Source organism: Narcine bancroftii, chromosome 3 (genome assembly GCF_036971445.1).
Source record: "Narcine bancroftii isolate sNarBan1 chromosome 3, sNarBan1.hap1, whole genome shotgun sequence".
Taxonomy (NCBI): domain Eukaryota; kingdom Metazoa; phylum Chordata; class Chondrichthyes; order Torpediniformes; family Narcinidae; genus Narcine; species Narcine bancroftii.
The window spans coordinates 270,108,443-270,127,220 of record NC_091471.1 but is presented as its reverse complement, the minus strand read 5'-3'; the positions used below and the strand labels follow the sequence as shown (position 1 = coordinate 270,127,220).

The following is an 18,778-nucleotide window of genomic DNA, read 5'->3' as shown; positions in this document are numbered from 1 at the left end:
GCCAAAACATTATTGCTATAGAGAAGCATAAATCTCAGTGGCCTCCCTTGCAGTGCACTAATGATGTGAAATGGAAGAGAAAATGCTTTGAAAAGGCATTGAAACAATCAATATTTCACACTTTGTTGAGCTTGGTGCCAATGTAATGTCCGCAGTGATTGGCTTGATTCATGTCCTGGATTCTTCCTTTTGCCATTCTGACTGACTGCTGTAAAATGACAGTGACACTTCAATCATATTTTACGGCAGGTGTTCAAGACTAAAGATTTTACTGAGACTGGAGGGCCTGAGGAGAGACTGGATCAGCGAGCAAAGAAATCTGATAGATGGCCTAAAAGAGCCATATAAAATTATGAGGGGCACGGCTAATGTGAATAGTCATAATGTTTTCCTCAGAATAACCTGAGGATATAAAACTAGAGGTTTAACTTGAGAAAGGAAAGATTTTAAAGGTGATAGAAAATAGCATAGCAGTTACTGCAACGCTGCTACAGCACCAATGACCACGGTTCGAATCCAGCGCTGTCTGTAAGGAGTTTGTACATTTTCCCTGTCCTCTGAGTGCTCCAGTTACCTTCAAAAAAGTACCTGGGGTTGTAGGTCAATTGGGTGTAATTGGGCAGCATGGGCTCATGGGCTGGAAGGGCCTGTTACCGTGCTCTGTGCTAAAATTTTTAAATTTAAAGATGGTGGGTATGTGGAATGAGCTGCCACAAGAAATTCTTTAGATGGTTGCAATGATGACATTTTGAATTTTTAAATTAAAATTTTTTTTTTCACACGGTAAAAGCCGATTCTGGCCATTGAAACTTGCACTGCCCAATTAAACCCAGTTAATCTCCAACCTCATACGTTTTGAAGGGTGGTGCTAGTCTTGTGACACCTACACCTCTTCCCTGATGGCAGCAGTGAGAACAGAGCATGTGCTTGGTTGTGCGGATCCTTGATGATGTCGCTACTCTCTACTCCCTGTAGATGTTCTCGATGGTGGGGAGGGTGTTACCTGTGATGTCCTGGGCTGTGTCCACTAAATTTTGCAGGGCTTTATGCTCAGGGGTATTGGTGTCACCATACCAGACCGTGATGCTACTGATCAGCACATTTTCCACCACACATTTGTATAAATTTGCCAGGGTTTCTGATGTCAATCCAAACCTCAGTATATTGAGTCCAGAAAAGATCCTCCTAGATAGTGACTTCCAAGCACTTAAATTTGCTCATCAAAGTTCATTGACAATAATGAACTCTTACAGTTAATAATTAATGAAACTATTTATGTAATACCAATCAGTTCCTCAATCAACAAAGTTATGTGTTGGATTTTGTATAGCCAGTTCCCCTGTAGGTGATAGTCCCATGTGTATGCTTCAACCAACCACATGATACAGACATCAGTGTTTCTATTGTTGCATGTCACCATCTAACTGTTCATGGTGTCCAGCCAGGGACTACTTCCATTTATTTAGACACATTGCAAGGAACTCTCAATAAGTTAATGAAGGAGAGTGGCTACAACACTACATTAAGGGTTTTCCCGGTGGAACAGTAACAAATACCAGAGAACATCTGTTTAAAATAAGGGAAGGAAAGTTTGTGGGGGGGAGGGGGAGTCAGGGATAAGTTTTTTTTGCACAGAGAGTTGTGGGTGCCTGGAATCCGTTTCCAGGGGTGGTGGTGGAGGCTGATACAATACGGACATTTAAAAGACTCTTAGATTGGCATGTGAATGAAAGTAAAAGAGAGGGTGTTGGGTGTGAGGTAGGGAAGGTTTAGACTGTTGTAAAATTATAGAGGTTGGCACAACATCGTGGGCTGAAGGGCCTGCACCATGCTGTAATCTTCTGTGTTCAATGTTCAAGGTGACACCACTTTCATGGTTTTACATTATAACCATATAACAATTTACAGTACGGAAACAGGCCATATTGGTCCTTCTAGTCTGCACTGATTTATGTTAACTCCACTAGTTCCACCTATCCACTCCCTTGCCCATAACCCTTCAACCCCCTCACATCCATGTACTTATCTGGCCTCCTCTTAAATGACAGAATTGACCCTGCTGCAACCACTTCTTCTGGAAGGTCATTCTACTCACCCACCACTCTCTAAGTGAAGAAGCTTCCTCTTATATTACTCCTAAAGTTTTGCCCCCGAACCCTTAACTTATGACCCCTTGTTCCAATCTCCCCTACTCTCAGGAGAAAGAGCCTATTCACATCTACTCTATCTATTCCCTTCATAATTTTAAACACTTCTATCAAATCCCCTCTCAACCTTCTTTGCTCCAATGAATAAAGTCCAGTCTTCTCAAAATACTGCAATCCAGGCAACATTTTCGTAAACCTTCTTTGCACCCTCTCTACCTTATGTATTTCCTTTCTATAATTTGGAGACCAGAACTGCTCACAATACTCCAAACCTGGCCTCACCAATGCTTTAAACAGTCTTAACATCATCTTCCAGCTCCTATATTCTATGCTATGATTTATAAAGGCCAGCTTTTAATAGCTTTAAGTATGCTTTAATTTTTTTTAAATAATTTGACTGTTTTTAAATATATAGGATTGATTTTGTAAGTTCTTAACATCAAAAGAGTCTGGAGAGTTTTAACTATCATGTTCGCTGAGTCACCAGTTCAAAGATTTTCAGTGGTGCTGGTCTTGGACTGACCTTCATACCCATTTACAAAAATCTTCACTGGTGAAATTAGAGGTCACTTTTTCCAGCACATTTTGAACAAGAAATTTTAAGATAAGCAAGAACTTAATCCAGAGATCACCCATTCGCAGGGGAAACGAACCGCTGACCACAGCATTTATGTCAATATTGTTCTTTTGTCTGGAGCTAAAAAAAACATGATCAATTTTAATTTGCAGAAGGTAACTTTCCAAATCTGCCCACTTCACCTCAACAAGGAGATGGTACTAATCATTCCAAGCTATGTTTGAAAGATAGCAAACAGGAATCTAAGCTGCTCTCAATGAAATACTTGCATCTTTTAAAGGACTGAAAGAGTAGAATCCTGATTGGCAATAAGGTTTTCATGTTTCACTCCCATAAAGAAGAGGGAACTAGTTACATTAGCCAGTGTTTGTGAATGAGCTAATCCCTTCCTCAGTTATAAAACAGCACGGTGCTATTTAATAACAGCATTTCTCAATTAGTACGGGGCAGTTGAAAGTTTTGCCTGTTCTGTGATACCCTTGACATTATCCTGACCAGTAATAAATGTTGATAGTTCCTACTTTACCTCCCCAGATACATTTTTTTTTAAATATACTGAAATCATCTGTTTTAATCTCATCTTTGTTAACAATGTTGCTCGTGACCAACATTAACAGTTCACTAAATTCATTAAAACATAAAGAAAATAAAGGCTCAGTCCAGATAAAAACTCCTTATAAGCCAATAATAACTGAACTGATCGATTTTAAAATGCTCTTTTATTTAGTTGCACTGAATATAAACACTTATTTAAAACATACACAAATATTAAAACATACTGTTAGATGGTCAAAGTATCAAAATCAAATTGGATAAAAATATTTTTGGGGGAAATCTTGTGCATGGAGCAGTAGTTCCATCTACCATTTCCTGCTCCTGTTCTCTATGCGGTGCCAGGAAAATAGATCCAGCATGGGACAGGTCCTTTGGCCCAAAATTGTCCATGGCAACTCAGAAGGCTAATCCCAGATTGGTTCCATATCCTTTTTTATAAAAACGCACAAAACAAACAAGCAGGAGAAAGGAAGTTGAAATATCAAACTTCCCTACACCATGAATGTGAGGACATTGCAACTATCTGGTCTCTCCTATCTGCTTCAAGACCCGACCCCCTTCCAAGTAAAAACACAATGCTGGAGAAACTCAGCAGGTCAAGCAGTGTTTCTCCAGTCTTTGCAATATAAAGTACACTGTTTGACCAGCTGAGTTTCTCCAACCACGGTGCTATAAACTTTTGAGTTTTAACCCTTCCAAGTAATGTGGCCAAAGCAAAACCGTGCAAAACATACAAACACACACACAATCATGCTAGCACCAGTTCTCAGACTCTTAAAGGTTGATGCTCCTATCTTGTAACCGATAGCAAGGTCCAAGGGGTCAAAAAGACCAAAGGCTCAGCTTGTCATAGGTTTTCATCATCCTCACCTCGCCTGCTGAATACGTGGATGGGGAATCACTTTTTGTTCTTCTGTCTCTTGTTGATCCTGTGGAACCAGAACAGTGAGGATGTTACTCAAGTCAAGTCAAGTTTAATGTCATTTGATTGCACAAGTACATCCTGACGAAACAGCATTCTCCAGTCCTCCGTGCAAAACATGCAGACGCACAACCAGATATAGCACACATACAGGCAATACATATGCAAGACAAGATTTCATATATAGATATATAAATTAATAAATATTGTTTCATAAATATGAGCATCTTTAATAGGTTGTGTGAGCAGTTCCTTTGGTCATTCAGCATTCTCTCTGCCTGTGGGTAGAAGCTGTTCCTCAGCCTAGTGGTGCTGGCTCTGATCCTCCTGGATCTCTTCCCAGATGGGAGCAGCTGTGTGCATGGTGGAAGGTGTCCTCAATGATTTTGCGCACCCTTTTCAGACACTGATCGCGGTAAATTACGTCAATGGGGGAGAGGGAGACACTTGTGATTCTCTCTGCCATTCTTATGATCCTGTGTATTGACCTCCGATCCATTTCTCTGTAGCCATGGTACCCACACTGTGATGCAGCCGGCCAGGATGCTCTCGCTAGAGCTCCTGTAGAAAGTTGACATAATGGTTCCTTGCCCACTTCAGCCTTCTCAGGAAGTGTGATTGCTGTTCTGCCTTCCTATCAATTGTTATGTGACAACGATAGGTCACTAGTTAAGTGGACTCCAAGGGAACTTGGTGGTCTCCACTCTCTCCTCTACAAAGTTATTGATGAGTAGTGGAAGGTGGCCATTCCTGGTCTTCCTGAAGTCTTCTCCATGTTGAGATTCACATCTTATCTCGAGATTTTCCATCTCTTTTCTGTAGTGTGGACTCATCATTGTTGCTAGGTAAGGTTTTGCGGTCAATTCCCAGTATAACATAGGTTAGTGCAACAAAATGCATTGTCTAATTTAACTTATTTTGTTTATTGTGAATCCACTTATTAAAGTCCGTTTAGTTAACATTGCCACTTCCCAGACCTACTGTAGACTAGCCTAACAGAGGGGCTTTGTCCACTTTCAGCTGCTGTCAGCATGCATCACCAAACACAGTTTTATTTACTTTGAAAAGAAACATGAGATGGTAGAGTTATGGCTTCAGCTCTATTCTCAAGTGGGGGTAGTTTTCAGTAGCTCCTGCCTACCCAGTCCAAGTCCCATGGGACTATCTATGTGTTGGGTTCAGATCTGTGTGTGTACAGATTTTGAAAGACAGTTAAATTCACAGAGCCTGGTTGGGTCTGGACAATTTTCGTAGTGTGAAAGTTACTTTCAGAAAGTTAAGAGTTTCAGGTATTTTTATTTTCAGTTTCACCTTCAACCAGGTCAATGAGATTGTTATATTTATAGGAATGGTTGAATTGGGTCAGGTTGTGGAAAGAAATAAAATAAATTGCTCGGGTTTAGATCGGTCATATTTGGGTCAGCTTTTTAGATCTATCAGCTGCATTAAAAATCTGTGCTGACCAACTTACCAATATATTCATGGATATCTTCAACATCTCCCTCCAACAGGACAAGGTGCCTACTTATTTCAAACAGGCATCAGTCATACCAATGCCCAAGATGAGCGTAGTAACCTACTTTAATGATTTTCGAGAAGTACCACTTACATCAACAGTGATGAAGTGTTTTGAAAGGCTGGTGATGAAACATAGCAGCTCCTGTCTGAGCGGTGACGTTCCAGTTTGTCTATCGTAGCAATAGGATATGGTGGATGCCATCTGACTGGGTCTACACAAAGTCCTGGAACACTTGGACAGCAAAGATGCATACATCAGGATGCTCTTTATCAAGTACAGTTCAGCATTTAATACGATCACCTCCTCAAAACTGATCAGCAAATTTCAAGACCTGGGAGTTAATACCCCACTGTGTAATTGGATCATGGATTTCCTCACCTCCAGACCACGATCAGTGAAGATTGGTAAGAACATCTCCTCCACAATCTCCATCAGTACCAGAGAACCACAGGGCTATGTTCTTATCCCCCTGCTCTACTCACCTTACACCTATGACTGCGTGGTTCGGTACAATAATAACACCATCTACAAATTTTCCAAATATACCACAGTAGTGGTTGTATAAATAAAAGTAATGAGTCAGCATACAGAAGGGAGATTGAAAACTTGGCTGAATGGTGCACCACCAACAACCTTGCACTCAATGTCATTAACACTGAGGAGCTCATTATTGACCAGGGAGGGAACACCAGAGGTTTACAATCCAGTGATCAATGGGGAATCAGAGGAGGAGAGGATGAGCAAATTTAGATTCGTGGGAGGATCTTTCCTGTACGCAACACACTAATAGTATCATGAAGAAAGCACGTCAGCATCTCTACTTCCTCAGGAGTTTTGGTATGACATTGGAAATCTTGGCAAATTTCTATCTATATGTGGTGAAAAGTGTGCTGATCAGCTTCAACACAGTCTGGTTTGAGGACACCAATAACTCTGAGCATAAACCCTCCAAAAGGTAGTGGACACAGCCCAGGACATCACAGGCAAAACCCTTCCCACTATTGAGAACATCTATGGGGAACACTGCTCTCGGAGAGCAGCAACAATCATCAAAGACCCTCACCATCCAGCACACACTCTGTTCTCACTGCTACCATCAGGAAAGAGGTATAGGTGACACAAGACTCGCACCACCTGGTTCAAGAACAGCTGCTACCCCTCCACAATTAGAATCCTCAATGACAAACTCAGTCAGGGACTCATTTAAGAGCTCTTACTTGAGCACTTCATTGAATTTTTTAAATTCTCTGCATATTGCACAGTTTGTTTACAATCGTTATCTGTTTACAGTTCTTTACATGTATACACTGTGTACAGTTTTTTTTGGCACTACCAATAAGTAATTTTGAAATGATCTCAGGCCTGTATGTGATATCATGTATCCACTCTGAAATAAATCTGAAATCTGAAGTTACTGCTATTTAGCAAGAAGGATTCCATTTTTAAGGGATCACCACAGGGAACATTTTAATAAAGGAGGACTGTGCTCCGAAACTGCCTAGGGCTGCATTTAAGTAGGAGGGAGTGAGGCTGGGGTATGACCTGACCATTTAAGTAGGAGGGAGTGAGGCTGGGGTATGACCTGACCATTTAAGTAGGAGGGACTGAGGCTGGGGTATGACCTGACCATTTAAGTAGGAGGGAGTGAGGCTGGGGTATGACCTGACCATGCTATTAAAGAGGGAATAGGATACATTTTAATAAGAGGCTATCACTCATTTCTGACACTAAGTGGAAGATCGGGAAATATTTCCTCTTCCCCGTGGGAGCTGTGTGCACTGGTGCCTTCCGTTTAGGGGTTTCAAGACTCAAAGAACTAATACGGTGGTGTGAAGGGCCCGATGTACAAACCTTCCCAATTGGGAAACATATTCTTAAACATTACGTATTTCTTTAAGAAACTTCCTTGGTCCTATAATTTTATTTAAACTCTTCCGTGTAAAGACTTTTCTTCTTAAACTTAATGATGAGTTGTTGTTGGAGGCTATTAAGTCCTAAGCCTGTCAGGAGCTAACAAATGTCCTTTAGTTCAAAATCAGCAAGAGGTTCACAGTAATTCACTGTTGAGTCTTTCCTCCTAATCCTTTCAGTTGTCTCGCAGATCAATGGTGAGTAGAAGGATTGTCCACTGAAGAAAAATTAAGGAGGATTTACTCAAGGTTTAGGTTCCAAAGTTCCTTTATTGTTATGTGCAGAAATAAAATGAGTTAACTTTTGAGCCTCAGTAAAGACACAGAAAGAGTCAGCACTCATTCAGTGTCCTCACCAAGAAGTGAAAAAGAACCAAAACCTCCGTGGTCATGTGGCCTCCTGTCTATTCCAGCAGTGAAGCCAAGCTCCAGGCATTCATAACCCTCTTCGCCTCCAGGTTCTGAACCCGCAATACCATCAGCAAGCCCCAGGCCCTTCAAGAGCACTGCATACACTTCCGGTCTACTGACTTGGGGAAGGGTGTACTGGTTTTGGAGGCGGTGCAGAGAAGGTTCGCCAGATTGATGTGGGGGTTAGCCTTTGAGGAGTGATAGAGTCATCTTGGACTGTATTCGCTGGACTTTAGAAGAATGAAAGGGGATCTTATAGAAACGAATAACATTATGAAAGGCATCTACAGGTAGTCCCCGACTTACGACCATAATTGGACAAAGGATTGGTTGTTAGTCAGATTGAACATGTCGGATTCATCCCATTGTGGCTGGCTTAATGAGGTCTTAAAGCAATTTCTAAAAAAGATTTTCATCAAATTAATCTTTAATGAAAAATCTAAACATATGTCCAGTACCTTTAATAAAGATACTCAAAATATGAATTTCTAGTAAATAATAAAGTCATTGGACTCAGGTATCAGGCTTCTGCTGGGAGGGGGAACTTCTGTATACAATACTTTTAATACCAAATATGTACTTGTACAGTAGTTTTAATAATACGGATTTTATTTTAATTTCGGTAGCATGTGCAGGTGGATGTAACTCATGTAGGTCGAAAGTCGAGGTCTACCTGTTTACGGTAGAGGTTGAAAAGTTGTTTCCATTGGTGGGGGAGTCTAGAACTAGGGGACATTGCCTCAAGACTCAGGGGAGTAGATTTAGGACAGAGATGAGGAGGAACTGCTATTCCCAGAGGATGGTGAATTTTGCTGTCTATTAAAACAGTGGAGGCGACCTCAGTAGATATATTTAAGACAAGGTCGAATAGATTTTTACTTCGCAGAGGAATTAAGGAATATGGGGAAAAGGCAGGGAGGTGGAAATCATCAGATCAGCCACGATCTTATTGATTGGTGGAGCAGGCTTGATGGGCCGGATGGCCAACTCCTCTCCTATTTCTTATGTTCTTAAGAGCCTCTCACCATCAGCACCTTCACAAACCCTAGACCCAATACCTGATTCCCACAAGCCAGACGCCAGCAACCAGCAGCCTGGTGTGAGTCCTTCAGGTGAGCCCTTTTCTGATCCGCTGCTGTGGGTCTCCTCCGCTGCAGGACTTCTCCAGACATAATTGCAGAAAAGGATCAGGCCATGAGCTTATTGCATGTTGAATGCTTCATTTTGTAAGTTCTTGAACTTTGAGGTAACTGGCCAATCTCTAAAATGTGAAAGCTGTTCTTAGCTGTACCATTTTCTTAGGTCAAAACAGAGTGATGAACCGACACTGATTTCAACAACTTGAATTTATATTGCATCTTCAATATCACAAACTGACTCGGAAGAGACTGCTCAAATATGGTGCCCTGTCAGAGGAGGGGATTCTACAGAGTATCTGAGAGGAGGAGAGGCAGGAAGGGAATTCCCAACCTTAGGAATGTGACGACTACTGCAGAGGCAAAAGTAAGAAACCTCGACCAATACACCATGGCCAGTATTCTGTGAAATCTCTCAGTAGAGAAACCTTTCCCAGAAACTGTACCTGAAGGAAAATTCCAAAAACACTTTGCACAATCAAAGCACAGAATGAAAGGACACTTCAGAATATAATTGCTACATCAGTAACTCTTCAGGAAGTTATGGAGTTGAAATTACAATCTGCACTAGTGTTTAATGCACTTTTATTATGTTGTTCTATCAATTATTTTAATGAACACTCAGCCATTTGTTTGTTTTAAATGGTTTCTTTCTTTCTTTGGCTTGGCTTCGCGGACGAAGATTTATGGAGGGATAATATCCACGTCAGCTGCAGGCTCATTTGTGGCTGACAAGTCCGATGCGGGACAGGCAGACACGGTTGCAGCGGTTGCAAGGGAAAATTGGTTGGTTGGGGTTGGGTGTTGGGTTTTTCCTCCTTTGTCTTTTGACAGTGAGGTGGGCTCTGCGGTCTTCTTCAAAGGAGGTTGCTGCCCGCCGAACTGTGAGGCGCCAAGATGCATGGTTTGAGGTGATATCAGCCCACTGGCGATGGTCAATGTGGCAGGCACCAAGAGCTTTCTTTAGGCAGTCCTTGTACCTCTTCTTTGGTGCACCTCTGTCTCGGTGGCCAGTGGAGAGCTCACCATATAACACGATCTTGGGAAGACGATGGTCCTCCATTCTGGAGACGTGACCTACCCAGCGCAGTTGGATCTTCAGCAGCGTGGATTCGATGCTGTCGGCCTCTGCCATCACGAGTACTTCGGTGTTGGAGATGAAGTCGCTCCAATGAATGTTGAGGATGGAGCGGAGACAATGCTGGTGGAAACGTTCTAGGAGCCGTAGGTGATGCCGGTAGAGGACCCATGATTCGGAGCCGAACAGGAGTGTGGGTATGACAACAGCTCTGTATACGTTAATCTTTGTGAGGTTTTTCAGTTGGTTGTTTTTCCAGACTCTTTTGTGTAGTCTTCCAAAGGCGCTATTTGCCTTGGCGAGTCTGTTGTCTATCTCGTTGTCGATCCTTGCATCCGATTAAATGGTGCAGCCGAGATAGGTAAACTGGTTGACCGTTTTGAGTTTTGTGTGCCCGATGGAGATGTGGGGGGGCTGGTAGTCATGGTGGGGAGCTGGCTGATGGAGGACCTCAGTTTTCTTCAGGCTGACTTCCAGGCCAAACATTTTGGCAGTTTCCGCAAAACAGGACATCAAGCGCTGAAGAGCTGGCTCTGAATGGTGTAAGGTAAAACATCATGAGATGGGAATGTGTAGGGAGTTACCCTGTACAGGGCAGTAACAAGAAGGGGAGGTGTCCTTGTACTCCTGTTAGGTAAAACATCATGAGATGGGAATGTACAGGGCTGTAACAAGATGTAAATGCATCCTTGTACTTACAAGATAAGAGAGACATTGATGGATTGAGAGGCAGGAAGCTAGCAGGGAAAGGATAGCAACAGTTTTAGTCATTGGACAAGTAATGATATGATGATGTTCTAAGCATGTATCCAAGGGTATAAAAAATCACCATTTTGCTGATAACGGCAGAATGCATTCTCCGACTAACATGTTTAGTCGCAAGTGTTACAATCCGGTAATAAAGAACAAAGAACCCTGATTTCGACTCAGCCTGGTGTTTGTCTCACTCATTCATGAACAAAGCAGACCTAACAATGGGCAACTTTAGTTGCCCATTCAGAGCCCATTTAAATGGTTTAATGCCCATTTAAATTGTTTAATGCTATGTTAAAATACACCAGATTTAGAATTCAGTTATTTAGAATCAAGCTTTATGTTATTTTTGAGATTTCTCTTTGGAAGGAGGAATCATGTATGATAACATTAACTATGATTCATGTTTTTTTAATCGATGGTGAAGTTTGCTGGGACATTCTTTCACTGTGTCTCCGGTATAATGCCAATTTCAGCCTTGCAGCCAAATAATTCCTTTCATTGTTAAAATGCAGGTGCAGCTTTGCTGATAATCCACAGTTGCTTCAGTGGGGTTTTACACTACAATAATCAACACTATTCTTTGCATATAAGATCAGAATAATAGGCTATTCAGCCCATCGAGTCTGCCCCACCATTTAATCATGATCCGTTTCCCCACTCAGCCCCACTGACTGGCCTTCTCCCCATAATCCCTGGCTAATCAAGAATCTATTAATCACTGTCTTAAATACCCCCAATGATCTGGCCTCCACCACCACCTCTCTTAGATTTACCACCCTCTGGCTGAAGAAATTCATATACATCTCTTTTCTAAGAGGACACCATTCAAGCCTGAAGTTGTGCCCTTTTGACCTTGACTCTCCCACCATGGGAAACAGCCTTTCTACATCTACCCTGTCTATGCCTTTCAACATTCAAAATGTTTCAGTGAGATTCCCCCTCATTCCCCTAAATTCCAATGAATACAAGCCAAAAGCTATCAAACTATCCTCATATGATAAACCTTTCATTGCTAAAATCATCCTGGTGAAACTCATTTGAACCCTCTCCAATGTCAGCACAATTTTTTCTTAAATGAGGAGCCCAAAACTGCTCACAATGCTCCAATGAGGTCTCACCAGGGCCTTATAAAGCCTCAACATCATCCCTGCTCTTGTATTCTATTCCTCTTGAAATGAATGCCAGCATTACATTTGCCTTCTTCACCGCCATCTCAACCTGCAAGTTCACCTTCAGGCGATCCTGCACGAGGGCTCCCAGGTCCCTTTGCATTTGGGTATTTTCAATATTCTCCCCATTTAAAAAATAGTCGGCCCATTTATATTTTTTCCCAAAGTGCACGACTGTCCACTTTCCAACATTATATTTCATTTGCCATTTCTCTGCCCATTCTCATCTGTCTCAGTCCTTATGCTTCCTCAGCTCTACCTACTCCTCCACCTACTTTCTATAATCTCTATCTTACTGGTTCAATTGTAGAAAATACAGCACACGATAAGGCCATTGTGTCCATTGTGACATTGCTATCCCATCTTTTTGGTGTTATGTCCTCTAATCCTTTCTTTGTGTCCTTTTATATTCCTTCTAAAATATGCTAACAGTCTCTTGTAAAGGATGTTGTAATATTTACTTCAATAATACCCCATCATAAAGTGAAGGATTAACTTTCTAAAATCCTTTCAACTGTTTACAAACATTTTCCATTTTAGCCTTTGGATTATCTGTTCCAAGGGAGATTTGAAAGAATTAGATTTAGTGAGAGTGTGTAATCTGTCTGGACAGCTAAGAGCTATAACAGTGGTTCTCAACCTTTTTCTTTCCACTCATATACCACTGTAAGTATTCCCTATGCCATAGGTGCTCTGTGATTAGTAAGGGATTGCTTAAGATGGTATGTGGGTGTGAAGAAAAAGGTTGAAAATCACTGTTTTAATTGTCTCTAATTGACTTGTTATGTGCACGGTTCAAGAACTCCAAAGGAAATGGGCCAATGGCAACTTTTCTCAAGCAAAATATTTCAGGAACAATTGGGTCTAGAGCAGTGATTCTCAGCCTTCCCTTCCCACTCACACACCACCTTAAGCAATCCCTTACTAATCACAGAGCACCAATGGCATAGGGAATACTTAAAGTGGGATGTGAGTGGAAAGAAAAAGGATGAGAACCACTGAGCTAGAGTTTCAAGATAAATAACTGGCCATTTAGAGTTGAAACGAGATGACATGCAAGGTTGGGGCAAGTACAGACTTTGGTTATGAATATGTACATGAATGGCTTAGTTTATTTGATTTTGTAAGTCTGTGAAAACTAAAATAAAATATTCAAAAAAGGGATAAAAAATTTAAAAAGATATATAAATATTTCAATACACAAAAGTGCTGGAGAAACTCAGGTCATGCAGCGTTCTCTGTGTAGATACATAACCAATGTTTCAGGCCTGGACCTTTCATCAAGGTAAATATAAATATTCTCAATTGCAGTTAGTGAATGTAAAAAATTATTTTTAAATAGTACGCTCAGTCCTTTTGGGGTCATAGATTCGTTTATGGTAAGGAAAAGGGTAATTCAGGAAGTTTCAAGGGGCTGATAACTGTTGGAAAAAAACTGTTCTTCCAAATCAAGTCAAGTCTGATTGTATAAGTACAACCCAACGAAACAACGTTCTCTGGTCCTCGGTATAAAATACGCAGACACACAACCAGACATAACACACATACAGACCAGAATGCACATGCAGGACAAGTATTCATATATACAAATAAATAAATATTTTTTAATGAATATGAGAGTCTCAGTTCCTTTGGTCATTCAGCTTCTCACTGCTTGTCCTGAACCTAGAAGTACTGGACTTCAGGCATCTGGACTTACAGTCTGAAGGTAGCAGCAAGAAGCAATAGTGACCAGGGTGATGGGGATCCTTTATGATGGCGGCTGCCTTCTTGAGGCATCACCTCACATACATTTCTTCAATGGGCAGGAGGTCAATGCTTGTGTTGGACTTGGCTAGGTTTGCCACTTTCTGTAGGCCCTAAACCAGGCTGTGATGTCAGCAGGCAGTGTTTTCCACAGCACACCTGCAGTTTAATAGGGTTTCAACATCCTATTGACTGAGGAGAGGACAGAGCTGAACAGTGTAATAGAGTAAAGGGCTGTATTTCCTGTGGGTTGACTGTTGATGAGGGTGGTGCAGTCACCAAATTTAATGAGTAGAGATGTTTTAGAGACGTAATTTAATCTTGCAGGTTTGCAATCCTGGCATTCCCTTCCCACATCGTTTAGATACACTTTCATGAACTCCCACAGATCAAGTCGATTTTGAAATGAAAATCAAGATGGACAATAAATAGCAGCCGTGGTAATGATCACCAGAAACTGTGGAAAATATATTATCTATGGTTTGGATTTATTGTATCTTTTTAATTTAATTTAACAATATACTATTGTAGTTGTTATGTTTGGCTGCAGCACGTAAGAATTTTGAGGCATATTTGTGTTGGGTTCACGCGCAATAAAGACCACGTTCAGAATCTTTACCGAAAACTACCCCACAGTACACTTTTCATGCAGGGCCCCTCCTTCAGCTCTGTCGCCTAGTCTAACCCAGAAAAGGTCAATACTGAAGCCCACCCCCGTGACATCATCAACAGGTCAAATACCACACATATGTACATTGTGCATGATAATAAACTCGTAATTACAGTAAAACCCCTGGTATCCGGCGCCTGGTATCTGGTAGTTTATTAGTATTTTATAAAGTATTATGTCTTGATTTGCAAATATGAACAGAATTTTTTGAGTTACTATTTTGCTGTTCCTGATCTGCTTGACTCTTGACTTCCATCTCATTTGATATTTTCCAGGTGTTGTGATGGGTTCTCTCTCTCGACTCTGCTCCACTGCAATCGACCCCCTGGACACTAATGTTCGTGCTGTTCTTATTCATCAGAGATACGTTGGCAACTCCATTGAACAGTTTACAATCTACTTTATCAATATGGCTGTTATGGCAACCTATCTTCATCAGGAGCACCTGAAGATCATTCCTATATTATGTGGGCTCTTTGCAGTGGCAAGGTGATGACTGATATAAAGTGGGCTCCGCTGGTGTCATTGTGAGTTTCTCTAAGGCCAATGGTGGCTGAGTTCTCCCAATGGACAGCCCAGTGTGGGTGAACACATGCACTAGGATTTGCTCAAGGGATTATCCTTGCAGTGAGTCAAGTTTGAGTGGGGTCGCATACTAATGTGATTCGGCTCAAGGTATCGCACAAATGTTCGTCATTTTTCTGGTCCTTTCCGTCCCTCCAATTCATTAAGCAAAAGAGTATCACATGAAATTTGGGACTATGAAGAGGATAGTAATAGATGGCTAAAGGTTGCCTGATGGATAAGCAGACAAATGGAACAGAAAAAGAAATACAATATACACTAATCAATGTCACGGTAAAGGAATGGAGGCATAAATTGTTAGAGGTTGCTGAGAGGATTATTAGTCAAGTATATGAGATTCTAGCTCATAAATAAAGGGCAATAAATAAACAAATGCAGGGTCATTAGTTGAATCTGCATAAAACACTAGTTAGGCTACAACTGGAGAATTGTATTCAATTCTAGTTACCACAATTTAAGATGGTTCAAAGGCTCAAGAAAGGCGCAGGGATAAGAGATTTCATTTCTGAGCACAGTGTGGAGAAACTAATTTGGATCAAAGTAGGTTGAGAGAACATTTATGTAGATTCATTATTTTTCTCCCACTGATATCGCTCAACCCGCTCTCCGACTCCAATCAGATCAGGCAGGTCAGCTCTTTATAAGTAAATGCACAAGGCTCAATGCTTAGAGCCCAGCTACCTGACACAAGTCCTTTGGAACCAGACCATGTGGGTCAAGTTGGATTAAAAAAAATTATAATTCCTTAGACTTTGATCAGGTTGCAATTGGCTGTAGTTGAATTAGGTTTTAATTTTATACTAATGCGGATCTCTACTCGAAATAGTTAACCTATTTGATGGTATGGGATCACTTTATGCTAATTATACCCATTTCAAAATAATATTGTAAATTCAGTTTTACCACATTAAGTTGCCAGAATTGCTGTAAATATTTTCAGTTTTTGTAAATGCTTTTTGGTAAATCGACACAGACCAATTTGTAAAACACATCATTCTGTTGCCAAGAACCTGGAACATTTGATGACATGCATGAATTTCATAACCCTCTTAGAACCACACACCTATTAATGGACCTTGGCAAACAACTCACAAAATATTTATTTAATGGGAAACCTAAAATAAGTACAATTATCCAACACTACAACGTTTCTTCAATATGCAAAAATCAGTGAGGAAAGATGAAATATAGTGCATTCTGAATAAAATAATCCTTGAAATCTCAACAATTGGATACCATATAGTTTACCAATGGGGCTCAACAAATAGACCTATCCCAGACTCATTTCTCCAGATCTTTTAATATTTTCTTCGCATATGTGTGGCATGTTTTAAATGTTGCTTATTTGCTTATTTGGAGCCATTGTAATTACCATCCCCAGTTGCCCTAGAGAAGGTGATGGTAACTTGCCTTCTACAATTACTGCTGGCTGATGATGAAGAAAGAGTTAGTAAATATCCAATTACTAACTGGAGGTGATGGTATTTCCATGCACCAGCTAATCCCTTAATATCATGAGAAGGGGAGGTGATATTGAAGGAGCCTCAGTGAGTGACTGCAGTGCAGAGTAGATGGTAAACGCTTCAATCATTTAGCCTACCAAGAGGGGCTAAACACCTTGGGTCTGTATTGCTGGACTTTAGCAAAATGAAGGGTACAGTAAAACCCCTGTTATGTGCAATTCAAACAACCGGCAAAAAAATTGTGGTAAATAAATAGGTAAAAAATACAGAAATTTGAAATTGGCACACTTCGCTATTAGTTCGCCAATCCACGCAACACGATCTCAAACAAATGGAAAATTCACTTCTCTTGTGTCTTCCAATCCCCATCGGTGGCAGATACTAGGAGTTTTACTGTACTTCATACATGCACAGACACACTCAGAAGAAAACTATCGCAGATGTTTGATGACTGAAATAAGAGATGAAAGGGTTGAAACACTCAAGTTGGTCAGGCGAAATGTCAGGAGCAAGAGAATGTTTTGGGTCAGTGACCTTTCAACGCACGCACATGCATTGAGAAACATACAGATGCTTACACATCCAGTCAACAAACCTGTCAATATTTCTGATTGATTTACTTATAACTGATGCAATTTCTTGCAGGCTGCTATATTGGATTACGGCTGGATTGAGCAGTGCCTATCGTGGATTTGGATTTGGGCTGACATTTTTCCCAACCTTGGCGATGCTGGCCTACAATTGCTACTGCATCTATGAACTGGGATTAGATCACTACTTTATCCCACCCGAGAGTGGAGGGCCCACACGAGCTCCTGCACCAAGACTGAGGTGGTGGGGCCTTGGGGGTTGAATACTCCTCAGCAGACAATTTACAACACCTCCTGGAGGATTAGATTAGCATATAATGTGAATGTGAGCAAACAGAGAATGCTGGAAAAAAATTATAACATTATTCTTTTTTGTGATTGGCTCATTGGAGTTTCAATTTTGAATATCAGATAGGTTACAGGATAGGTTCTTGTGATTATTTTAACAAGTTCAGACACTCTCTATATATATTCTTTTAGCTGAGAATAAAAGACGATTGATCCTTGTCTATACACATTTTGTGCCTGTCTAGATATAACACTCCTGTCCTCTGTTGTATCAAGTTTGTTTGTACAGTTTTCTTGAACATTCTTCACATCCCTTGATTGGAGCCACTTAAATGTTTAAGGTCATTTTTGACTGCCAGCTAAACAAATTCAATTCCATTGTCCAGGTCACGTTACTCCTCGTGCATTCATCAGACAATTCCACAAACCTTAACAATTAGACATGTAACTCCTTTGTACAAATACAGTATTATCAAATAACTCTCCAGGTGAGAGATTAGCGAACTCTGTTTGTTCTCCACTCTAAATTACTAGTTCCTTTTTTCATGGAAGGTTTAGGAAACTCCACAGAAAAGTCCCCTGCATGTTTGGTGGAATGGCAAACCTGAGCTGCTGAGCCTTTCACCAAGCCTACAATTACCCAATTCAGGGACATTGCAATAAAAGGGTAGACTGTAGAAATAAGCCCAGGTTACCCACACAGATTTTCAGTACTTATTCGCAAATACACACTCAGGAAGCCTTTACCTGGATTATGATAACTCAGGGGCTCTCATTGTTGTAAAATCCATGGATTGAATTGCCAGCATAAAAGATTGTAGTGCCTGGCTGATGGGAATGTAATGATTTAAATATCCACCAGAATAGAATGCTGTAAAGCACCTACGTTTCCTGGAACCTATACAGATTTTATGGCAAAATAAAATCTATGTCAAACTGCTCTCCAGGTGGCGCTCATGGAGTGAACACGTTTTGTTTTTTGCTCCATAAAATATACTATTTTTAACCTGTATCCACCTTTGAACTAACTTCACAGAAGTCAGAAAATCTATGTCAAACGATGCAACCCAGAATTTTTGATATTTCAGCTGCAATAAAATATTCCCATTAGCACACGAGTTAATAAAGGGGATTTAAAGTTGGTCACATTCCTACTCTGTGTTACCAATGCTGCAAATCACTGGACAACAATTTTTCTTTCCAAAAAGTTTGCTTCCTGAAAAAAAAATGGGGATTTTGATGGACAACTTGAAGCT

At 40.8% G+C, this 18,778-nt stretch overlaps 1 protein-coding gene across 4 annotated transcripts in view; it reads left to right on the top strand.

The window, feature by feature from the left end:
- LOC138758764 (transmembrane protein 79-like) overlaps window positions 1-17,749 on the top strand; it is a 102,065-nt gene extending 84,316 nt beyond the window's left edge. For all 4 annotated transcript variants that reach the window (XM_069928129.1, XM_069928128.1, XM_069928131.1 and 1 more), the window contains 2 exons: window positions 14,872-15,085; window positions 17,290-17,749. In XM_069928129.1, coding sequence (XP_069784230.1) covers window positions 14,872-15,085; window positions 17,290-17,497 — 422 coding nt within the window. In that variant the 3' untranslated portion in view covers window positions 17,498-17,749. The remainder of the gene's footprint in view (window positions 1-14,871; window positions 15,086-17,289) is intronic.
- Window positions 17,750-18,778: the final 1,029 nt, after the last annotated feature.